Source organism: Panulirus ornatus, chromosome 20 (assembly GCF_036320965.1).
Source record: "Panulirus ornatus isolate Po-2019 chromosome 20, ASM3632096v1, whole genome shotgun sequence".
Taxonomy (NCBI): Eukaryota; Metazoa; Arthropoda; class Malacostraca; order Decapoda; family Palinuridae; genus Panulirus; species Panulirus ornatus.
In genome coordinates this window covers 44,704,987-44,730,913 of record NC_092243.1, presented here as the reverse complement: position 1 = coordinate 44,730,913, position 25,927 = coordinate 44,704,987, and the positions used below count along the sequence as shown (strand labels likewise).

General features: G+C 42.0%; 1 protein-coding gene across 1 annotated transcript in view; it reads left to right on the top strand.

Annotated features, from left to right (window-relative positions):
* The window catches only part of Sirt1 (Sirtuin 1), a 116,094-nt gene that overhangs the window by 64,763 nt on the left and 25,404 nt on the right, over window positions 1-25,927 (top strand). Inside the window, exon 10 of the mRNA XM_071674820.1 lies at window positions 20,962-21,212. Within this exon, the coding sequence (XP_071530921.1) occupies window positions 20,962-21,212 (251 nt within the window). The remainder of the gene's footprint in view (window positions 1-20,961; window positions 21,213-25,927) is intronic.

Sequence of the window (25,927 nt, the reverse complement as noted above, 5' to 3'; positions counted from 1 at the left end):
GGAACAAATGAGAAGTTTAGTGAAGGGGCAAAGGGAGGTGATAACAAGAAGTGGTGATGTAAAAGGGAGATGGAGTGATTATTTTAAAGGGTTTGTTGAATGTGTTTGATGAAGAGTGGCAGTATAGGGTGTTTTGTCAAGGTGGTGTGAAAAGTGAGTGTTAAAAGGGAGAATGTTTTGGGTAAACAAGAAAGGTAGTAAAAGCTTTGCGGAGAAAAAACCCGGGGGGGCGCGGGTTTGGATGGTAATGCAGGGGAAATTTAAATTAAAAAAAAGGGGGGTGACTTTATTGTTGACTGGTTGGAAAGGTTATTTAATGAAAGAGGACCTCATGGTGAGGTGCCTGAGGATTGGAAAATGCTTGCATATGACATTGAAAAAGGGGAAAAGCTTATAAAAGTGAGTGCTAAATTACAGGGTAGGTTAGGGTCAAGCAATTGAGGTGAGTTTGAATGGAAAAAAAACTGGAGAAGTGAAGTGTTTTAGATATCTGGAGTGGATCGGCAGCGATGGAACCTGAAGCGAAGTGGTCATAGGGGGGTGGGGGGGCGAAAATTCTGGGCCTTGAAGAATTTGGGAAAGCGAGAACATTATCTGGGAAAGCAAAAATGGGTATTTTTAAAGGGAATAGTGGTTCCACAATGTTGTATGGTTGCGAGCGTGGCTATGAAGTTTTTTGCGCAGGAGGTGGATTGCTGGAAGAGATGTTTTGAGGAAATGTTGGTGTGAGGTGTTTTATCGAGTGAAAAAGAAAGGGTAAGGAGATGTGTGGAAATAAAAAGAGCGTTTTTAGAGAGCGAAGAGGTGTTTTGAAGGGGTTTTTGGCACATGAGAGAATGAGTGAGGAAGATTCCCAAAAGAGATTATGTGTCGGAGGTGGAGGAACGGGAGAAGAGGGAAAACCAAATTAGGTGAAAGATGGAGTGAAAAAAAATTTGTGTGATCGGGGCCTGAACATGCAGGAGGGTGAAAGGGGGGAAAGAATAGAGTGAATTGGAGCGATGGGGTTTATACCGGGGTTGACGTCCCTGTCATGGATTGATCAAGGCATGTGAAGCGTCTGGTTTAACCAGGAAGCTGTGTGGGTATGAAAATTCGGGGTGGACGTATGTAAAATACATGTGTATGGGGGGGGGCCATTTCTTTGTCTTTTTTCCTTGCGCTCCCCTCGCAAACGCGGAGACAGCGACAAAGTAATAAAAAAATTAAATATAAATATAATAAAGTTTGTTGAGTATTCCTTGGGAAATATATGGGGGTATTGATTGAGAAGTGAAGGCATGACAGAGCATCACATGGTGAAGAGCAGTGTTGTTTCAGAAGTGGTAGAAGATGTGTGGATCGGTGTTTGCTTTGAAAAATGTATGTGAGAAATACTTAGAAAAACAAATGGATTTGTATTACATTTATGGATTGGAGAGGCATATGATGAGTTTTATTGAGATGCTCTTTTGGGAGGTATTAAGAAAAAAGTGGTGTGGGAGGCAAGTTGTAAAAATCAGTGAAAATTTAAACGAGGAGTAAGGCTTGTTGTTAGGAAGGAGAAATGATTGGTTCTCGTGAATGTTGGTTTGTGGCAGGGGTGTGATGTCTCCAATTTGGGTTTTTTTTTTTGTTTTTTGATGGGGTTTTTAGGGAGGTGAATGCAAGAGTTTTGGAAAGAGGGCAAGTATGCAGTTCTGTTGTGTGAGAGAGCTTGGGAAATGAGTCGTTGTTGTTTGTTATGATACAAACGCTGGTGTGATTCGGTGGAAATGCAGAAGTGGTGACTGAGTTGGTAAAGTGTGTGAAAGAAGAAAGCTGGATTAAATTGAATAAGAGCAAGTTATTAGGTACGTAGGGTGGGGACAAGTCCCAAATTTGGGAGGTAATTTTTATTGAGGGAAAAAATAGAGGAAGTAAAGTGTTTTAGATATTGGGGTTTGGCTTTGGAGCGGATGGAACCATGAAGCGGAAAGTGAATCATAGGGGGGGGAGGGGGCGAAAGTCTGGGAGCGTTGAAGAACGTGTGGAATTTGAAACAAACTCTCAGAAAAACAAAAATGGTATGTTTTTAAGAAAAAGTGTTTTTCCCAACAATGTTATATGGTTGAAGCAAAAGGGGGTATAGATAGAGTTGTGGGGAGGAGGGGGATGTGCGGAAATGAATGTTTTAGGACAATATTGGTTGAGGGTTTTATCGAAAAAGAATAAAGGGTAAAAAGATTGTGTAAAAAAAAGAGTTGGTTGAAGAGCAGAAGAGGGGGTTTGAAAATGGGTTTGGGCAAGAGAGAATAATAGGAAAAATGACAAGGGAATATTTCAGAGGTGAAGGGGAAGAGAGAAGGAAACCAAAAGGGGGGGGAAATGGAGGAAAAAAATTTTGAGTGATCGGGCCTGAACAGCAGGGGGGTGAAAGGGGGCAAGGGAAAAGAGTAATTGGAACGGTGGTATACTGGGTGGACGTGCTGTCATTGGATTGAACCAGGGCATGTGAAGCGTCTGGGGTAAGCCATGGAAAGTTTTGTGGGGCCTGGATGTGGAAAGGGAACTGTGGTTTCAGTGCATTATATATGACAGCTAGAGACTGAGTGTGAATGAATGTGGCCTTTGTTGCCTTTTCCTAGTGCTACCTCGCGCACATGCGAGGGGAGGGAGTTGTCATTTTCATGTGTGGTGGGGTGGCGACGGGAATGAATAAGGGCAGACAGGATGAATTATGTACATGTGTATATATGTATATGTCTGTGTGTGTATATATATGTATAAGTTGAGATGTATAGGTATGTATATGTGCGTGTTTGGATATGTATGTATATACATGTGTATGTGGGTGGGTTGGGCCATTCTTTCGTCTGGTTCCTTGCGCTACCTCGCTAACGCAGGAGACAGTGACAAAGTATGATAAATATTAATAAATATTTTTGAAATGATTATGTATGTGATATAAGGAGGGAAAAGTAGAGGTATAAAGAAGTAGAGGAAAAGCAAGTGGGTAATATGTTAATGAATGTCCTGAGTGCATTTATTTCTGGTATTGATGTGGTTGAAGTAATAGGACAATTGCTTAGACCACCTGTTTCTCAGTTATGTAATTTGCTGTCTTTTTACTTTAGATTTCATGAAAAGTTAGTGGTTACATGCACATTGTAAGTAGTTAAGTTGTGATTGCTGGTATTCATTTAGACTAAACTGTGCAGCTTTGATATAGCATCAGACATCAAGGTAAAGTGAAGATTTTTATTTTACTCAGAGACAGAAGAGATCATTTTTAATGTGTTGTTCACACACTGTAAGGCATACAGCTGTTGAATTCCTGAAGCCACTCCAAATCATGAACCTTTAAATTTTCAGAGTCTCCGCTGTTACCACCACAGCCAATTATGAAACCAGATATAGTGTTCTTCGGTGAAGGTCTACCTGATGAGTTCCACGACAGAATGGCAGAAGATAAAGATGAATGTGATTTGCTGATTGTTGTAGGATCCTCCCTCAAAGTTAGACCTGTAGCTTTGATTCCCAGTAAGTTGTGGAGATATGTTAGAAAATAAACTTGTGGCATATGTTGGTATGAAATTCTTCCAGAATTTATTTTTTAAGCATTAGAGAATGGTTATGCAAAATAACAGCAAATTCAGTTTACTGTATCTTGTAGCTGGGCTTAATTTATTTTTACCTGATGATTTTATAATCCAGTAATTTTGATTCCAGGTTCAGTTCCTTCACATGTGCCTCAGATACTGATCAATCGTGAACCCTTGCGGCATCTCACATTTGATGTTGAACTTCTAGGAGACTGTGATGTGATAATTAATGAGCTTTGTCACAGGTTAGTACCAAACTGTACAAGGAATGTATGTCAGATATCATTATTGATATATTTATTTATCTGTTATAATTGATCGCCCTTTCCCATGTCAGCACGATAGGTAGCACCAAGAAACAGATGAAGAAAGACCCATCCACTCACATACACACGTATATACATACACGCACATGCACAGACTTGTGTGAGGAAGTACCAGGAGAGATTGAATGTAGAATGGCAAAAGTCGAGAGCAAACGTCGTAAGGGGAGTGGGTAGGAATGGGATGTATTTAGGGAAGCAGTGACGGTGTGCGCAAAAGATGCCGGTGGCATGAGAAAGTTGGGATGTGGGCAGATTAGAAAGGGTAGTGAGTGGTGGGATGAAGAAGTAAGATTGTTAGTGAAAGAGAAGAGAGAGGCATTTGGACAATTTTTGCTGGGAAGTAATGAAAGTGACTGGGAGATGTATAAAAGAAAGTGGGAGGAGGTCAAGAGAAAGGTGTAAGAGGTGGAAAAGAGGGCAAATGAGAGTTGGGGTGAGAGAGTATCATTAAATTTTTGGGAGAATGAAAAGATGTTTTGGAAAGAGGTAAATAACATGTGTAAGATGAGAACAAATGAGAACATCGGTGAAGGGGGCAAATGGGGAGATAATAAGTAGTGATGAAGTGAGAAGGAGATGGAGTGAGTATTTTGAAGATTTGTTGAATGTGTTTGATGCTAGAGTGGCTGATATAGGGTGTTTTGGTCGGGATGGTGTGTGAAGTGAGAGAGTCATGGATAATGGTTTGGTAAACAAAGAAGAGGTAGTGAAAATTTTGTGGAAGATGAAAGCCGGCAAGGGGGGCTTGGTTTGGATGGTATTGCAGTGAAAATTGTTAAAAAGGGGTGACTGTGTTGTTGATTGGTTGGTAAGGCAATTAAGTGTGTATGGATCATGATGAAGTGCCTGAGGATTGGTGGAATGCATGCATAGTCCCATTGTACAAAGGGAAAGGGGAAAAAGGTGATTGTTCAAATTACACAGGCATAAGTTTGTTGAGTATTCTTGGGAAATTCTATGAGAGTATATTGTTTGAGAGGGTAAAGGCATGTACAGAGCATCAGATTGAGGAAGAGCATTGTGTTCTCAAAATCATTTTCACTCCATCCTTCCACCTCCAATTTGGTCTCCCACTTCTCCTCGGTCCCTCCACCTCTGACACATGTATCCTCTTTGTGAATCTTTCCTCACTGATTCTCTCCATGTGACCAAACCATTTCAATACACCCTCCTCTGCCCTCTTAACCACACTATTTTATTACCACACATCACTCTTATCCTTTCATTGCTTACTCAATCAAACCACCTCTCACGACATATTGTCCTCAGACATTTCATTTCCAACACATCCACCATCCTCCGCACAACCCTATCTATTGCCCATACCTCACAGCCATATAACATTTTTGGAACCACTATTACTTCAAACATACCCATTTTTGCCTTCCGAGATATTGTTCTCGCCTTCCACACATTCTTCAATGCTCCCAGAACCTTTGCCCCCTCCCCCACTCTGTGATGCACTTCTGCTTCCATGGTTCCATCCGCTGCCAAATCCACTCCCAGATGTCTAAAACACTTCACTTCCTCCAGTTTTTCTCCATTCAAACTTACCTCCCAAGTGACTTGTCCCTCAACCCTACTGAACCAGATAACCTTGCTCTTATTCACATTTACTCTCAGGTTTCTTCTTTCACACACTTTACCAAACTCATTCACCAGCTTCTGTAGTTTCTCACCCAAACAACAACTCAGCGAACAACAACTGACTCGCTTCCCAAGCCCTCTCATCCCCAACAGACTGCATACTTGCCCCTCTCTCCAAAACTCTTGTATTCACCTCCCTAACAATCCCATCCATAAACAAATTAAACAACCATGGAGACATCATGCACCCCTGCTGCAAACGGACATTCACTTAGAACCAGTCACTATTCTCTCTTCTTACTCATGCACATGCCTTACATCCTCGATAAAAGATTTTCACTGCTTCTAGCAACTTACCTCCCAAACCATATACTCTTAATACCTTCCACAGAGCATCTCTATCAACTCTATCATATTCCTTCTCCAGATCCATGAATGCTACATACAAAGTCATTTGTTTTTCTAAGTATTTCTCACATTCATTCTTCTAAGCAAACACCTGATCCACACATCCTCTACCACTTCTGAAAGCACACTGCTCCTCCCCAATCAGACGTTCTGTACAGGCCTTGACCCTCTCAATCATTACCCTCCCATATGATTTCCCAGGAATACTCAACAAACTTGTACCTCTGTAATTTGAACACTCACCTTTATTCCCTTTGTCTTTGTACAATGGCACTATACAAGCATTCCAGCAATCCTCAGGCACTTCACCATGAACCATTCATATATTGAATATCCTCACCAACCAGTCAACAACACAGTCACCCCCTTTTTTAATAAATTCCACAGCAATACCCTACCAAACCTGCCGCCTTGCCGGCTATCATCTTCCCCAGAGCTTTCACTACCTCTTCTCTGTTTACCAAATCATTCTCCCTGACCATCTCACTTCACACACCACCTCTACCAAAACACCCTATTTCTCCCACTCTATCATCACACACATTCAACAAACCTTCAAAATACTCACCCCATCTCCCTCTCACTTCACAGCTACTTGTTACTACCTCCCCATTTGCCCCCTTCACCGATGTTCCCATTTGTTCTCTTGTCTTACGCACTTTATTTACCTCCTTCCAAAACATCTTTTTATCCTCCCTAAAATATAATGATACTCTCTCATTTGCCCCCTTTTTCACCTCTTGCACCTTTCTCTTGACCTCTTGCCTCTTTCTTTTATACATCTCCCAGTCATTTGCACTATTTCCCCTGCAAAAATTGTCCAAATGCCTCTATCTTCTCTTTCACTAACAATCTTACATCTTCATCCCATCACTCACTACCCTTTCTAATCTGCCTACCTCCCACTTTTCTCATGCCACAGGCATCTTTTGTGCAAGCCATCACTGCTTCCTAAACACATCCCATTCCTCCCCCACTCCCCTTATGTCATTTGCTCTCACCTTTTTCCATTCTGCACTCAATCTCTCCTGCTACTTCCTCACACAAGTCTCCTTTCCAAATTCACTTACTCTCTTCACCCCAACATTCTCTCTTCTTTTCTGAAAACCTGTACATAGCTTCACCCTCGCCTCCACAAGATAATGATCAGGCATCCCTCCAGTTGCCCCTCTCAGCACATTAATATCCATAGTCTCTTTCACGCGCCAATCAGTTAACACGTTATCCAATAATGCTCTCTAGCCATCTCTCCTACTTACATATGTATACTTATGTATATCTCTCTTTTTAAACCATGTATTCCCTGGGGATAAGGGAGAAAGAATACTTCCCATGCATTCCTCACTTGTCGTATAAGGTGACTAAATGGGATGGTAGCGGGGGGCTGGAAACCCTTCCCTTCTTGTATTTTAACTTTCTAAAAGGGGAAACAGAAGAAGGAGTCACGCGGGGAGTGTTCATCCTCCTCGAAGGCTCAGATTGGGGTGTCTAAATGTGTGTGGATGTAACAAAGATGAGAAAAAAGGAGAGATAGGTAGTATGTCTGAGGAGAGGAACCTTGATGTTTTGGCTCTGAGTGAAACAAAGCTCAAGGGTAAAGGGGAAGAGTGGTTTGGGAATGTCGTGGGAGTAAAGTCAGGGGTTAGTGAGAGGACAAGAGTAAGGGAAGGAGTAGCACTACTCCTGAAACAGGAGTGGTGGGAGTATGTGACAGTGTAAGAAAGTATACTCGAGTTTGATATGGGTAAAACTGAAAGTTGATGGAGAGAGATGGGTGATTATTGGTGCACATGCACCTGGGCGTGAGAAGAAAGATCATGAGAGGCAAGTGTTTTGGGAGCATCTGAGTGAGTGTGTTAGTAGTTTTGATGCATGAGACCGGGTTATAGTGATGGGTGATTTGAATGCAAAGGTGAGTAATGTGGCAGTTGAGGGAATAATTGGTGTACATGGGGTGTTCAGTGTTGTAAATGGAAATGGTGAAGCGCTTGTAGATTTATGTGCTGAAAAAGGACTGGTGATTGGGAATAACTGGTTTAAAAAGAGAGATATATGTAAGTATACATATGTAAGTAGGAGAGATGGCCGGAGAGCGTTATTGGATTATGTGTTAATTGATAGGCGCGTGAAAGAGAGACTTTTGAATGTTAATGTGCTGAGAGGTGCAACAGGAGGGATGTCTGATCATTATCTTGTGGAGGCGAAGGTGAAGATTTGTAGAGGTTTTCAGAAAAGAAGAGAGAATGTTGGGGTGAAGAGAGTAGTGAGAGTAAGTGAGCTTGGGAAGGAGACTTGTGTGAGGAAGTATCAGGAGAAACTGAGTACAGAACGGAAAAAGGTGAGAACAAAGGATGTGAGGGGAGTGGGGGAGGAATGGGATGTATTTAGGAAAGCAGTGATGGCTTGCACAAAAGATGCTTGTGGCATGAGAAGTGTGGGAGGTGGGCAGATTAGAAAGGGTAGTGAGTGGTGCGATTAAGAAGTGAGCTTATTAGTGAAAGAGAAGAGAGAGGCATTTGGACAATTTTTGCTGGGAAATGATGCAAATGCCTGGGAGATGTATAAAAGGAAGAGGCAGGTGGTCAAGAAAAAGGTGCAAGAGGTAAAAAAGAGGGCAAATGAGAGTTGAGGTGAGAGAGTATCATTAAATTTTAGGGAGAATAAAAAGATGTTTTGGAAGGAGGTAAATAAAGTGTGTAAGACAAGGGAACAAATGAGAAGTTTAGTGAAGGGGGCTAATGGGGAGGTGATAACAAGTAGTGGTGATGTGAAAGGGAGATGGAGTGATTATTTTGAAGGTTTGTTGAATGTGTTTGATGATAGAGTGGCAGGTATAGGGTGTTTTGGTCAAGGTGGTGTGCAAAGTGAGATGGTTAGGGAGAATGATTTGGTAAACAGAGAAGAGGTAGTAAAAGCTTTGCGGAAGATGAAAGCCGGCAGGGCAGCGGGTTTGGATGGTATTGCAGTGGAATTTATTAAAAAAGGGGGTGACTTTATTGTTGACTGGTTGGTAAGGTTATTTAATGTAAGTAGGACTCATGGTGAGGTGCCTGAGGATTGGAGAAATGCTTGCATAGTGACATTGTACAAAGGCAAAGCTTATAAAAGTGAGTGCTAAAATTACAGAGGTAGGGTTGAGGGTCAAGTCAATTGGGAGGTGAGTTTGAATGGAGAAAAACTGGAGGAAGTGAAGTGTTTTAGATATCTGGGAGTGGATCTGGCAGCGGATGGAACCATGGAAGCGGAAGTGGATCATAGGGTGGGGGAGGGGGCGAAAATTCTGGGGGCCTTGAAGAATGTGTGGAAGTCGAGAACATTATCTCGGAAAGCAAAAATGGGTATGTTTGAAGGAATAGTGGTTCCAACAATGTTGTATGGTTGCGAGGCGTGGGCTATGGATAGAGTTGTGCGCAGGAGGATGGATGTGCTGGAAATGAGATGTTTGAGGACAATGTGTGGTGTGAGGTGGTTTGATCGAGTGAGTAACGTAAGGGTAAGAGAGATGTGTGGAAATAAAAAGAGCGTGGTTGAGAGAGCAGAAGAGGGTGTTTTGAAGTGGTTTGGGCACATGGAGAGAATGAGTGAGGAAAGATTGACCAAGAGGATATATGTGTCGGAGGTGGAGGGAACGAGGAGAAGAGGGAGACCAAATTTGAGGTGGAAAGATGGAGTGAAAAAGATTTTGTGTGATCGGGGCCTGAACATGCAGGAGGGTGAAAGGAGGGCAAGGAATAGAGTGAATTGGAGCGATGTGGTATACCGGGGTTGACGTGCTGTCAGTGGATTGAATCAAGGCATGTGAAGCGTCTGGGTTAAACCATGGAAAGCTGTGTAGGTATGTATATTTGCGTGTGTGGACGTATGTATATACATGTGTATGGGGGGGGGGGGCCATTTCTTTCGTCTGTTTCCTTGCGCTACCTCGCAAACGCGGGAGACAGCGACAAAGTATAATAAATATAAATATAAATATAAATAAAGTTTGTTGAGTATTCCTGGGAAATTATATGGGAGGGTATTGATTGAGAAGGTGAAGGCATGTACAGAGCATCACATTGGTGAAGAGCAGTGTTGTTTCAGAAGTGGTAGAGGATGTGTGGATCAGGTGTTTGCTTTGAAAAATGTATGTGAGAAATACTTAGAAAAGCAAATGGATTTGTATGTAGCATTTATGGATCTGGAGAAGGCATATGATAGAGTTGATAGAGATGCTCTGTGGTAGGTATTAAGAATATGTGGTGTGGGAGGCAAGTTGTTAGAATCAGTGAAAAGTTTTTATCGAGGATGTAAGGCATATGTATGTGTAGGAAGAGAGGAAAGTGATTGGTTCTCAGTGAATGTTGGTTTGTGGCAGGGGTGTGTGATGTCTCCATGGTTTTTTAATTTGTTTATGGATGGGGTTGTTAGGGAGGTGAATGCAAGAGTTTTGGAAAGAGGGGCAAGTATGCAGTCTGTTGTGGATGAGAGAGCTTGGGAAGTGAGTCAGTTGTTGTTTGCTGATGATACAGCGCTGGTGGCTGATTCGTGTGAGAAACTGCAGAAGCTGGTGACTGAGTTTGGTAAAGTGTGTGAAAGAAGAAAGCTGAGAGTAAATGTGAATAAGAGCAAGGTTATTAGGTACAGTAGGGTTGAGGGACAAGTCAATTGGGAGGTAAGTTTGATTGGAGAAAAACTAGAGGAAGTAAAGTGTTTTAGATATCTGGGAGTGGCTTTGGCAGCGGATGGAACCATGGAAGCGGAAGTGAATCATAGGGTGGGGGAGGGGGCGAAAGTTCTGGGAGCGTTGAAGAACGTGTGGAAGTCGAGAACAATCTCTCAGAAAGCAAAAATAGGTATGTTTGAAGGAATAGTGGTTCCAACAATGTTATATGGTTGCAAGGCATGGGCTATAGATAGAGTTGTGTGGAGGAGGGTGGATGTGCTGGAAATGAGATGTTTGAGGACAATATGTGGTGTGAGGTGGTTTGATCGAATAAGAAATAATAGGGTAAGAGAGATATGTGGTAATAAAACGAGTGTGGTTGAGAGAGCAGAAGAGGGTGTTTTGAAATGGTTTGGTCACATGAAGAGAATGAATGAGGAAAGATTGACTAAGAGGATATATGTGTCAGAGGTGAAGGGAACGAGGAGAAGTGGAAGACCAAATTGTAGGTGGAAAGATGGAGTGAAAAAGATTTTGAGTGATCAGGGCCTGAACATGCAGGAGGGTGAAAGGCGTGCAAGGAATAGAGTGAATTGGAACGATGTGGTATACTGGGGTGGACGTGCTGTCAGTGGATTGAACTAGGGTGTGTGAAGCGTCTGGGGTAAACCATGGAAAGTTGTGTGGGTCCTGGATGTGGAAAGGGTGCTGTGGTTTCAGTGCATTGTACATGACAGTTAGAGACTGAGTGTGAACGAATGGGGCCTTTGTTGTCTTTTCCTAGCACTACCTCGCGCACATGGGTGGGGAGAGGGTTGTTATTTCATGTGTGGCGGGGTGGCAGTGGGAATGAATAAAGGCAGATAGTATGAATTATGTACATGTGTATATATGTATATGTCTGGGTGTGTATATATATGTATACGTTGAGATGTATAGGTATGTATATTTGCATGTGTGGACGTATATGTATATACATGTGCATGTGGGTGGGTTGGGCCATCCTTTCGTCTGTTTCCTTGCAAAACCTCGCTAACATGGGAGACAGCGACAAAGCAAAGTAGATAAAATAAATAAATGAATTCCCAATCACCAGTCTTTTTTCAGCACACAAATCTACAAGCTCTTGACCATATCCATTTACAACACTGAACACCCTTGTAAACCAATTAGACCCTCAACTGCCACATTACTCACCTTTGCATTCAAATCACCCATCACTATAATCCGGTCTCCTGCATCAAAACTGCTAACACACTGACTCATCTGCTCCCAAAACACTTGCCTCTCATGATCTTTCTTCTCATTCCCAGGTGCATAGGCACAAATAATCACCCATCTGTCTCCGTCCTCTTTCAGTTTTACCCATATCAATCTAGAGTTTACTTTCTTACACTATCACATACTCCCACAACTACAGCTTCAGGAATAGTGCCTCTCCTTCCCCTGCTCTTGTCTCATCACTAACCCCTGAGTTTACTCCCAAGACATTCCCAAACCACTCTTTCCCTTTACCCTTGAGCTTTATTTCACTCAGAGCCAAAACATCCAGGTTTCTATCCTCAAACATACTACCTGTCTCTCCTTTTTTCTCATCTTGGTTACATCCTCACGCATTTAGACACCCCAATCTGAGCCTTTGAGGAGGATCAGCACTCCCCACATGACTCCTTCTGTTTCCCCATATGTTGATATGTATGTAATGTATTGTGCATATGTGGGCATTTATGTATATGTGTGTATATGAGTTGATGGGCCATTCTTCGTCTGTTTCCTGGCACTAACTTGCGAATACAGGAAACAGCGATTATGTATTTTATGTATTTTAAGTTTCTAAAAGGGGAAACACAAGGAGTCATGCGGGGAGTGCTTATCCTCCTCGAAGGCTCAGATTGGAGTGTCTAAATGTGTGTGGATGTAATCAAGATGAGAGAAAAGGAGAGATAAGTAGTATGTTTGGGGAAAGAAATGCAGATGTTTTGGCTCTGAGTGAAATGAAGCTTAAGGGTAAAGGAAAAGAGTGGTTTGGGAATGTTTTGGAAGTAAAGTCAGGGGTTAGTGAGAGGACAAGAGCAAAGGAAGGAGTAAGACTACTCCTGAAACAGGAGTGGTGGGAGTATGTGATAGAGTGTAAGAAAGTAAACTCTAGACTGATATGGATAAGACTGAAAGTGGATGGAGAGAGATGGATGATTATTGGTGCCTATGCACCTGGGCATGAGAAGAAAGATCATGAGAGACAATTGTTTTGGGAGCAGCTGAGTGAGTGTGTTAGCAGTTTTGATGCATGAGACCAGGTTATAGTGATGGATGATTTGAATGCAAAGGTGAGTAATGTGGCAGTTGAGGGAATAATTGGTGTACATGGGGTGTTCAGTGTTGTAAGTGGAAATGGTGAAGAGTTTGTAGATTTATGTGCTGAAAGAGGACTGGCGATTGGGAATACCTGATTTAAAAAGAGAGATATACATAAGTATACATATGTAAGTAGAAGAGATGGCCAGAGAGCGTTTTTGGAATACATGTTAATTGATAGGCGTGTGAAAGAGAGACTTGGATGTTAATGTGCTAAGAGGTGCAACTGGAAGGATGTCTGATCTTTATCTTGTGGAGGCGAAGGTGAAGATATGTAGAGGTTTTCAGAAAAGAAGAGAAAATGTTGGGGTGAAGAGAGTGGTGAAAGTAAGTGAGCTTGGGAAGGAGACTTGCGTGAGGAAGTACCAGGAGAGACTTGAGTGCAGAATGGAAAAAGGTGAGAGCAAAGGATGTAAGGGGAGTGGGGGAGGAATGGGATGTATTTAGGGAAGCAGTGATGGCTTGTGCAAAAGATGCTTGTGGCATGAGACGTGTGCAAGTTAGGCAGATTAGAAAGGGTAGTGAGTGGTGGAATGAAGATGAAAGATTATTAGTGAAAGAGAAGGGAGAGTCATTTGGATGATTTTTGCTGGGAAATAGTGCAAATGAGTGGGAGATGTATAAAAGAAAGAGGCAGGAGGTCAAGAGAAAGGTGCAAGAGGTGAAAAAGAGGGGAAATGAGAGTTGGGGTGAGAGCGTATCATTAGATTTTAGGGAGAATAAAAAGATGTTTTGGAAAGAGGTAAATAAAGAGCGTAAGACAAGAGAACAAATGGGAACATCGGTGAAGGGGGCTAATGGGGAGGTAATAACAAGTAGTGGTGATGTGAGAAGGAGGTGGAGTGAGTATTTTGAGGATTTGTTGAATGTTTTAGATGATAGAGTGGCAGATATAGGGTGTTTTTGTCAAGGTGGTGTGCGAAGTGAGAGGGTCAGGGAGAATGATTTGGTAAACAGAGAAGAGGTAGTGAAAGCTTTGCGGAGGATGAAAGCCGGCAAGGTGGCGGGTTTGGATGGTATTGCAGTGGAATTTATTAAAAAAGGGGGTGACTGTGTTGATGACTGGTTGGTGAGAATATTCATTGTATGTATGGCTCATGGTGAAGTGCCTGAGGATTGGCGGAATGCATGCATAGTGCCATGGTACAAAGGAAAAGGGGATAAAGGTGAGTGTTCAAATTATAGAGGTATAAGTTTGTTGAGTATTCCTGGGAAATTATATGGTATGGTATTGATTGAGAGAGTCAAGGCATGTATAGAGCATCAGATTGGGGAAGGGCAGTGTGGTTTCAGAAGTGTTAAAGGATGTGTGGATCAGGTGTTAGCTTTGAAAAATGTATGTGAGGAATACTTAGAAAAACAAATAGATTTGTAAGTAGCATTTATGGATCTGGAGAAGGCATATGAAAAAGTTGATAGAGATGCTCTGTGGAAGGTATTAAGAGTATATGGTGTGGGAGGCAAGTTGCTAGAAGCAGTGAAATCTTTTTATCGAGGATGTATGGCACGTGTACGAGTAGGAAGAGAGGAAAGTGATTGGTTCCCAGTGAATGTCAGTTTGCGGCAGGGGTTTGTGATGTCTCCATGGTTGTTTAATTTGTTTATGGATGGGGTTGTTAGGGAGGTGAATGCGAGAGTTTTGGAGAGAGGGGCAAGTATGCATTCTGTTTTAGATGAGAGGGCTTGGGAAGTGAGTCAGTTGTTCGCTGATGATACAGCGCTGGTGGTTGATTCTTGTGGGAAACTGTTGAAGCTGGTGGCTGAGTTTGGTAAAGTGTGTGAAAGATAGCTGAGAGTAAATGTGAATAAGAGGAAGGTTATTAGGTACAGTAGGGTTGAGGGTCAAGTCAATTGGGAGGTAAGTTTGAATAGAGAAAAACTGGAGGAAGTAAAGTGTTTCAGATATCTGGGAGTGGCTTTGGGAGTGGATGGAACCATGGAAGCGGAAGTGAGTCACGGTGGGGGAAGGGGCGAAAGTTCTGGAAACGTTGAAGAATATGTGGAAGGCGAGAACATTATCTCGGAAAGCAAAAATGGGTATGTTTGAAGGAATAGTGGTTCCAACAATGTCATATGGTTGTGAGGCATGGGCTATATATGGGGTTGTGCGGAGGAGGGTGGATGTGTTGGAAATGAGATGTTTGAGAATAATATGTGGTGTGAGGTGGTTTGATCGAGTAAGTAATGAAAAGGTAAGAGATGTGTGGTAATAAAAAGAGTGTGGTAGAGAGATCAGAAGAGGGTGTATTGAAATGGTTTGTTCACATGGAGGGAATGAGTGAGGAAAGATTGACCCAAGAGGATATGTGTCAGAGGTGGAGGGAACGAGGAGAAGTGGGAGACCAAATTGGAGGTGGAAGAATGGAGTGAAAAAGATTTTGAGTGATCGGGGCCTGAACATGCAGGAGGGTGAAAGGTGCGCAAGGAATAGAGTTAATTGGAACAATGTGGTATACCGGGATCGACGTGCTGTCAATGGATTGAACCAGGGCATGTGGAACTGGAGGGATGTCTGATCATTATCTTGTGGAGGCAAAGGTGAAGATTTGTAGAGGTTTTCAGAAAAGAAGAGAGAATGTTGGGGTGAAAAGAGTGGTGAGAGTAAGTGAGCTTGGGAAGGAGACTTGTGTGAGAAAGTACCAGGAGAGACTGAGTACAGAATGGAAAAAGGTGAGAACTAAGGACGTAAGGGGAGTGGGGGAGGAATGGGATGTATTTAGGGAAGCAGTGATGGCTTGTGCAAAAGATGCTTGTGGCATGAGAAGTGTGGGCGGTGGGCAGATTAGAAAGGGTAGTGAGTGGTTGGATGAAGAAGTAAGATTATTAGTGAAAGAGAAGAGAGAGGCATTTGGACGATTTTTGCAGGGAAATAATGCAAATGAGTGGGAGATGTATAAAAGGAAGAGGTAGGAGGTCAAGAGAAAGGTGCAAGAGGTGAAAAAGAGGGGAAATGAGAGTTGGGGTGAGAGAGTATCATTAAATTTTAGGGAGAATAAAAAGATGTTTTGGAGGGAAGTAAATAAAGTGCCTGAGACAAGGGAACAAATGGGAACTTCAGTGAAGGGAGCTAATGGGGGGGTGGTAACAAGTAGTGGTGATGTGAGAAGATGTAGTGAGTATTTTAAAGGTTTGTTGAATGTGTTTGATGATAGAGTGGCAGATATAGGGTGTTTTGGTCGAGGTAGTGTGCAAAGTGAGAGGATTAGGGAAAATGATTTGGTAAACAGAGAGGAGGTAGTAAAAGCTTTGTGGAAAATGAAAGTCGGCAAGGCAGTGAGTTTGGATGGTACTTCAGAAGAATTTATTAAAAAAGGAGATGACTGTATTGTTGACTGGTTTTTTTTTTTTTTTTTTTTTTTTTTTTATACTTTGTCGCTGTCTCCCGCGTTTGCGAGGTAGCGCAAGGAAACAGACGAAAGAAATGGCCCAACCCCCCCCCCCATACACATGTACATACACACGTCCACACACGCAAATATACATACCTACACAGCTTTCCATGGTTTACCCCAGACGCTTCACATGCCTTGATTCACTCCACTGACAGCACGTCAACCCCTGTATACCACATAGCTCCAATTCACTCTATTCCTTGCCCTCCTTTCACCCTCCTGCATGTTCAGGCCCCGATCACACAAAATCTTTTTCACTCCATCTTTCCACCTCCAATTTGGTCTCCCTCTTCTCCTCGTTCCCTCCACCTCCGACACATATATCCTCTTGGTCAATCTTTCCTCACTCATTCTCTCCATGTGCCCAAACCATTTCAAAACACCCTCTTCTGCTCTCTCAACCACGCTCTTTTTATTTCCACACATCTCTCTTACCCTTACGTTACTTACTCGATCAAACCACCTCACACCACACATTGTCCTCAAACATCTCATTTCCAGCACATCCATCCTCCTGCGCACAACTCTATCCATAGCCCACGCCTCGCAACCATACAACATTGTTGGAACCACTATTCCTTCAAACATACCCATTTTTGCTTTCCGAGATAATGTTCTCGACTTCCACACATTTTTCAAGGCTCCCAAAATTTTCGCCCCCTCCCCCACCCTATGATCCACTTCCGCTTCCATGGTTCCATCCGCTGACAGATCCACTCCCAGATATCTAAAACACTTCACTTCCTCCAGTTTTTCTCCATTCAAACTCACCTCCCAATTGACTTGACCCTCAACCCTACTGTACCTAATAACCTTGCTCTTATTCACATTTACTCTTAACTTTCTTCTTCCACACACTTTACCAAACTCAGTCACCAGCTTCTGCAGTTTCTCACATGAATCAGCCACCAGCGCTGTATCATCAGCGAACAACAACTGACTCACTTCCCAAGCTCTCTCATCCCCAACAGACTTCATACTTGCCCCTCTTTCCAGGACTCTTGCATTTACCTCCCTAACAACCCCATCCATAAACAAATTAAACAACCATGGAGACATCACACACCCCTGCCGCAAACCTACATTCACTGAGAACCAATCACTTTCCTCTCTTCCTACACGTACACATGCCTTACATCCTCGATAAAAACTTTTCACTGCTTCTAACAACTTGCCTCCCACACCATATATTCTTAATACCTTCCACAGAGCATCTCTATCAACTCTATCATATGCCTTCTCCAGATCCATAAATGCTACATACAAATCCATTTGCTTTTCTAAGTATTTCTCACATACATTCTTCAAAGCAAACACCTGATCCACACATCCTCTACCACTTCTGAAACCGCACTGCTCTTCCCCAATCTGATGCTCTGTACATGCCTTCACCCTCTCAATCAATACCCTCCCATATAATTTACCAGGAATACTCAACAAACTTATACCTCTGTAATTTGAGCACTCACTCTTATCCCCTTTGCCTTTGTACAATGGCACTATGCACGCATTCCGCCAATCCTCAGGCACCTCACCATGAGTCATACATACATTAAATAACCTTACCAACCAGTCAACAATACAGTCACCCCCTTTTTTAATAAATTCCACTGCAATACCATCCAAACCTGCTGCCTTGCCAGCTTTCATCTTCCGCAAAGCTTTTACTACCTCTTCTCTGTTTACCAAATCATTTTCCCTAACCCTCTCACTTTGCACACCACCTCGACCAAAACACCCTATATCTGCCACTCTGTCATCAGACACATTCAACAAACCTTCGAAATACTCATTCCATCTCCTTCTCACATCACCACTACTTGTTATCACCTCCCCATTTACGCCCTTCACTGAAGTTCCCATTTGCTCCCTTGTCTTACGCACCCTATTTACCTCCTTCCAGAACATCTTTTTATTCTCCCTAAAATTTACTGATAGTCTCTCACCCCAACTCTCATTTGCCCTTTTTTTCACCTCTTGCACCTTTCTCTTGACCTCCTGTCTCTTTCTTTTATACTTCTCCCACTCAATTGCATTTTTTCCCTGCAAAAATCGTCCAAATGCCTCTCTCTTCTCTTTCACTAATACTCTTACTTCTTCATCCCACCACTCACTACCCTTTCTAAACAGCCCACCTCCCACTCTTCTCATGCCACAAGCATCTTTTGCGCAATCCATCACTGATTCCCTAAATACATCCCATTCCTCCCCCACTCCCCTTACTTCCATTGTTCTCACCTTTTTCCATTCTGTACACAGTCTCTCCTGGTACTTCCCCACACAGGTCTCCTTCCCAAGCTCACTGGTTGGTAACGTTATTTAATGTATGTGTGTCTCATGGTGAGGTGCGTGAGGATTGGCGGAATGCTTGCATAGTGCCATTGTACAAAGGCAAAGGGGATAAAAGTGAGTGCTCAAATTACAAAGGTATAAGTTTGTTGAGTATTCCCGGGAAATTTATGGGAGAGTATTGATTGAGAAGGTGAAGGCATGTACAGAGCATCAGATTAGGGAAGAGCAGTGTATTTGAGAATACTTAGAAAAGCAAATGGATTTGTATGTAGCATTTATGGATCTGGAGAAGGCATATGATGGAGTTGATAGAGATGCTCTGTGGAAGGTAGTAAGAATATATGGTGTTGGAGGTAAGTTGTTAGAAGCAGTGAAAAGTTTGTATCAAGGATGTAAGTCATGTGTACGTGTAGGAAGAGAGGAAAGTGATTGGTTCTCAGTGAATGTTGGTTTGTGGCAGGGGTGTGTGATGTCTCCATGGTTGTTTGATTTGTTTATGGATGGGGTTGTTAGGGAGGTGAATGCAAGAGTTTTGGAAAGAGGGGCGAGTATGCAGTCTGTTGTGGATGAGAGAGCTTGGGAAGTGAGTCAGTTGTTGTTTGCTGATGATACAGCGCTGGTGGCTGATTCGTGTGAGAAACTGCAGAAGTTGGTGACTGAGTTTGGTAAAGTGTGTGAAAGAAGAAAGCTGAGAGTAAATGTGAATAAGAGCAAGGTTATTAGGTACAGTAGGGTTGAGGGACAAGTCAATTGGGAGGTAAGTTTGAATGGAGAAAAACTGGAGGAAGTGAAGTATTTTACATATCTGGGAGTGGATTTGGCAGTGAATTGAACCATGGAAGCGGAAGTGAATCATAGGGTTGGGGAGGGGGCGAAAGTTCTGGGAGTGTTGGAGAATGTGTGGAAGTCGTGAAAATTATCTCGGAAAGCAAAAATGGGTATGTTTGAAGGAATAGTGGTTCCAACAATGTTATATGGTTGCGAGGCGTGGGCTATGGATAGAGTTGTTTGGAGGAGGGTGGATGTGCTGTAAATGAGATATTTGAGGACAATATGTCTTGTGAGATGGTTTGATCGAGTAAGTAATAATAGGGTAAGAGAGATGTGTGGTAATAAAACGAGTGTGGTTGAGAGAGCAGAAGAGGGTGTTTTGAAATGGTTTGGTCACATGAAGTGAATGAATGAGGAAAGATTGACAAAGAGGATATATGTGTCAGAGGTGGAGGGAATGAGAAGTGGGAGACCAAATTGGAGGTGGAAAGATGGCGTGAAAAAGATTTTGAGTGATCGGGGCCTGAACATGCAGGAGGGTGAAAGGCATGCAAGGAATAGAGTGAATTGGAACGATGTGGTATACCGGGATGGACGTGCTGTCAGTGGATTGAACCAGGGCATATGAAGCGTCTGGGGTAAACCATGGAAAGTGTTGTAGGGGCCTGGATGTGGAAAGGGAACTTTGGTTTCAGTGCATTATTTGATAACAGCTAGAGACTGAATGTGAACGAATGTGGCCTTTGTTGTCCTTTCCTAGCACTACCTCGCGCACATGAGGGGGGAGGGGGTTGTTATTTCATGTGTGGCAGGGTCGCGATTTGAATGAATAAGGGCACACAGTATGAATTATGTACATGTGTACATATGTATATGTCTGTGTGTGTATATATGTGTATACGTTGAGATGTATAGTTATGTATATGTGCATGCGTGTAAGTGTATGTTTATACATGGGTATGTGGGTGGGTTAGGCCATTCTTTCGTCTATTTCCTTGCACTACCTCGCTAACGCGGGAGACAGCGACAAAGTGTGATAAAAAAAATAATAATATATATATATATGTGTGTGTGAGTGTGAGTTCATATGTCTTTCTTCATCTGTTTCCTGGTGCTAATGCGAGAAACTGCGATCAAGTGTGTAAAAGAAATGTATATGTGTATTTATGCATGTATGTGCATCCTTTCTTTCATACTTGTTCACTGTGTTCCACGTGAACAAGGAAGCCTTCAACAGTATTCAGGAGTTATACAGGTAGTAGTCTTCTCCCCTACCCCCAGGGATATATTATCTACTTGTGGAAATGTTACATAATGAGGTGCTGCTCATGTTACTAGTTATCATAGTGAAATATTGGAAATTCAAAGTTTATATAGAATATTGCTGCTCTTTTAAAGAAAAGAAAAAACCTGTTTGTATTCCCTGTTTGAGCTTATGATCAATTTTAGTGTGAAAAGGTCCGTGAGCAGGAAAGCATCTCATGATCTTGTGTGGATTGTGTTGATATTAATACAGAAAACAGTTGAAAATGCAGATGCTTATGGCAGTCTGATGTGTTGATAAGCTTTCCTTTGTAAAATTTATAAACTTTTAGAGATATAATTTATTTTTCATACTGTTACAGATTAGGAGGTAGCTGGGAGGATCTTGCTTCTAATGAAAGTATGACTGAAATCCGGGAATTACCGCCCAGACCACTTCCTCCAGTTGTTGTAAATATAAGTAGTACTGATGGAGAGGAAACCAATCCTTATCCAGGATCATCCTTAGTGGCACCACAGAATGCTCCACATCCCCGCGATGAAAGTGATATTGAAGCACTGAGAGCTTGCTGGGCCCCAAAGATTCGTGAAACTGTTGCCTCCAGGTTACCAGGTAAGGAAATACTCTTAGAATGTTAATGGAAGCTGTTTCTAAGTGCTTGTTTCTGAAGTAGTTTTATCCTGTATTCTCTCATTCTAGTTCTCCAGTTGCATATTTGAACTATACCATGTCTTGTTAGTATATAATTTGAAAATCCAATCACTCACAGAGACTGCTTGTGACATGTATGAGCAACATGTCTTAGACATTCATAAAATAGGAAGCTGAACTTCCTTGAAGAATGGTCACTTCTTCTTTAAGTTGCCAACCAGCAAGTGCTTACCAGGCATTAGCCAGGTTTATTTAAATCCTCCTTTTCTTAACTAACAAACCATGAAACCCCATCCTCCCCTTTACAAAATATCTCACTTTTCAACAAGGAGCATACCAACCAGTTCTTCAGTTAGGTATGCCTCCCTTCAGAATTCACAAGTCAGCTTTTAGAAAATAGAATGTAGTAATCACACAGAAGGAATATTTTGTTTTTCGTTTTTATTAATTGAAGAAAACATTAAGGATATTAGACAAGAGTGTCGGAAGTAGTAGTTAAGAACATTTGGGTGTGAGCATTAGGTAGAAGCAGTAGGTTAGAACATGGGGTAGAAGTAATGTGTAGGAACATGAGGTAAGAGCTTCTAGAAACACAGCAGTAGAGTTGCCTTTTGCTCGTGGCCTGTTAATGGTGAGGCCCTAGGAGGCTAAGAAGCGACACTGGAATGTATCATTTATGGAAACTTTTGCTGTGGCTGCCCCGATGAGGGAGATCCCAAAGGGAATGGGCATCAGAGGTATACATAGAAGATAGGTAGATAGAAGAAAAGTGATACATACAAGTTAGTTTACTGTAGAAAAATAACACTGAAATATTGATCAAAGAAGTGCAGCTAAGGGACTAGAAAAGCAAGCAGTCTGTTCTTTCATAATATTCCATCATTTACCTGCACAACTATACTGTCCTATATAGCAGTACATGATAAACATATTCATACTGTATATACAGATGTAATAGTGTTAAATAACTTTCCAGTGTTATTTATTTTATTGTACTTTGTCGCTGTCTCCTGTCTTAGCAAGGTACCGTAAGGAAACAGATGAAAGAATGGCCCAACCCACCCACATACACATGTATATACATACACATCCACACACGCACATATACATACCTATACATCTCAACATATACATATATATACACACACAGACATACATATATACACATGTACATAATTCATACTGTCTGCCCTTATTCATTCCCGTCGCCACCCTGCCACACATGAAATGACAACCCCCTCTCCCCGAATGTGCGCTAGGAAAAGACAACAAAGGCCACATTCGTTCAAACTCAGTCTCTAGCTATCATGTATAATGCACCAGAAGGCCCCCACAAAACTTTCCATGGTTTACCCCAGATGCTTCACATGCCCTGGTTCAATCCATTGACAGCACGTCTACCCCAGTATACCATATCGTTCCAATTCACTCTATTCCTTGCACGCCTTTCACCCTCCTGCATGTTCAGGCCCCGATCACTCAAAAGCTTTTTCACTCCATCTTTCCACATCCAATTTGGTCTCCCACTTCTCCTCGTTCCCTCCACCTTTGACACATACATCCTCTTTGTCAGCCTTTCCTCACTCATTCTCTTCATGTGACCAAACCATTTCAAAACACCCTCATCTGCTCTCTCAACCACACTCGTTTTATTATCACACATCTCTCTTACCCTTTCATTACTTACTCGATTAAACCACCTCACACCACATATTGTCCTCAAGCATCTCATTTCCAGTACATCCACCCTCCTCCGCACAACTCTATCTATAGCCCACGCCTCGCAACCATATAACAGTGTTGGAATCACTATTCCTTCATTCCTTCAAACATAGCCATTTTTGCTTTCGGAGATAATGTTCTCGACTTCCACACATTTTTCAATGCTCCCAGAACTTTCACCCCCTCCCCCACCGTATGATTCACTTCCGCTTTCATGGTTCCATCCACTGCCAAATCCACTCCTAGATATCTAAAGCACTTCACTTCCTCCAGTTTTTCTCCATTCAAACTTACCTTTCAGTTGACTTGTCCCTCAACCCTACTGTACCTAATAACCTTGCTCTTATTCACATTTACTCTCAGCTTTCTTCTTTCACACACTTTACTAAACTCAGTCACCAGCTTCTGCAGTTTCTCACTCGAATCAGCCACCAGTGCTGTATCATCAGCGAACAACAACTGACTCACTTCCCAAGCTCTCTCATCCACAACAGACTGCATACTTGCCCCTCTTTCCAAAACTCTTGCATTCACCTCCCTAGCAAGTCCATCCATAAACAAATTAAACAACCATGGAGACATCATGCACCCCTGCCGCAAACCAACATTCACTGAGAACCAGTCACTTTCCTCTCTTCCTACTCATACACATATACACATGCCTTACATCCTCGATAAAAACTTTTCACTGCTTCTAACAACTTGCCTCCCACACCATATATTCTTAATACCTTCCACAGATCATCTCTATCACCTCTATCATATGCCTTCTCTAGATCCATAAATGCTACGTACAAATCCATGAAATTTCACAAAACCTCTACTACCACTGTGTACTGACATCATCAGCTGATTAATGTTTATTTACTCTTGTCATCCTTGGTCTCGCAGCCAGAAGGGAGCTCAGTCTGTTTTTCTTGGTCAGAGTTTCAAGTACTGGAATTGATTATAGTGGAATTGGAAAATATTTTTGACAGCTGTAACAAAAACTCAGCACTGATAACAATATTCTCTTGACTGTAGTTGATTAGCTTGGTGAAAAGTGTGATAAAGCCTATATTAAAGATGTATTACATTGTAAGAATGTGTTGTGGAAAGAGAGGAAAGACAAAGTGGAATGAAGATTTAAAGAAGTTTGGTGAGGAGAAAAAACTTGGTAGAGTTTGAAACATCAGAAGAATATGTATGGAAAGCAAAAGGTGTAGAATATCAAATCCTGGATGTAGAAATTAGATAAGTTGGATGGTCTTGGGAGTAAAGTCAGGGGTTGGTCAGATGACAAGAGTTAAAGGAGTAGCACTACTTCTGAAGCAGTAGTTGTGGGAGTATGTGAGAGAGTATGAGGAAGTAAATTCTAGTTTGATGTGGGTAAAACTTAAAGTGGATAGCAAGAAATGGGTGATTACTGGTGCATATGCATCTGGCTATGAGAAGAAAGATCATAAGAGGCAAGTGTTTTGGGAGAAGTTGAGTGAATGCCTCAGCTGTTTTGGTGCACCAAACTGGATATTAGTGATGATTGATTTAGATGCGAAGGTAAGGAATTTGGCAGCTGAGGGCATAATTAGTGTGCATGGAATATTCGGTGCTATGAATGGAAATGGTGAAGAGCTTGTGGAGTTGAACTGAAAAGAGACTGGTGATTGGGAATACCTGGTTTAAAAAGCAATGTATACACAAGTATATGTATGTGAGTTGGAGAGATGGTTACTTGGCATTATTAGATTACGTATTAATTGATAGGCATGTAAAACAGAGATTTTTGCATGTAAATGTTCTGAGAGAGTCAGCTGGTGGGATGTCTGATCATTATCTTGTGGAGGTGAGGGTGAAGATTTGTAGAGGTTTTCAAAAAAGAGTGGTGAGAGTAAGTGAGCTTGGAAAGGAGACTTATGTGAAGAAATACCAGGAGATATTGAGTGTAGAGTGGCAAAAGGTGTGAGGAAATGAAGTGAGGGAATGGATGAAGAATGGAATGTATTTAAGAAAGCAGAGATGGCATGTGCAAGAGGTGCACATGGCTTGTGAAAGGTAGAGGGTGGGCAGATTTGAATGAGTGGTAAGGTATTTAGGGAAGGAGTGATGGTATGTGCAAACATGCACGTGGCATGCAAAAGGTGTGAGGTGGGCAGATTAGAAAGGATTGTGAGTGGTGGGATGAAGTTTAATTTCTAGTGATGAAAGAGAAAAGAGAGGCTTTTGGGCTGTACTTACTGGAAAGGAGTAAAGACGATCGAAAGAAGTATAAGGGAAAGCAGCAAGAGGTCAAGAGGGAGGCACAGGGGCTGAAAAAGAGGGAAATATCATTTGGGGTGAGAGGGTATCTTTAACCTTTAAGGAGAATAGAAAGATGGTTTGGAAGGAGGTAAGTAATGTGTGAAAGACAAGAGAACAAATGGGAACATTGGTGAAGGGGCAAAAGGGGAAGTGATAGGATGTAATAATGAAGTGAGAAGGAGATGGAGTGAGTATTTTGAAGTATTGTTAAATGAGTTTGATGATAGTGGCAGATGGAGGGTGTTTTGGTCAAGGTGGTATGCAAAGTAAGAGAGTTATGGACAGTGGTTTGGTGAAAAGTTGTGAAAGTTGATATGTGGCAAGGCAGTGGGAATGAATGGTGTTGCAGTTGAATTTATTAAGAAAAGGGTTGACAGTGTTGTTAATTTATTGGCAAGGATATTCATTGTATTTATATAGGATCATGGTGAAGTGCCTGAAGATCGGTGGAATGCATGTTTAGTGCCATTGTATAAAGGCAAAAGGGATGAAGGTGAGTTTTCAAATTTCAGAGGTATAAGTTTATTGAATATACCTTTTATGTTTTATCAGAGGGTATTGATGGAGAGGGTGAAGGCATGTACAGAGCATCAAACTGGGGAGGATCATTGTAGTTTCAGAAGTGGTAGAGGATGTGTAGGTAAGGTGTTTTCTTTGAATTTGTATGTGGTATTTAT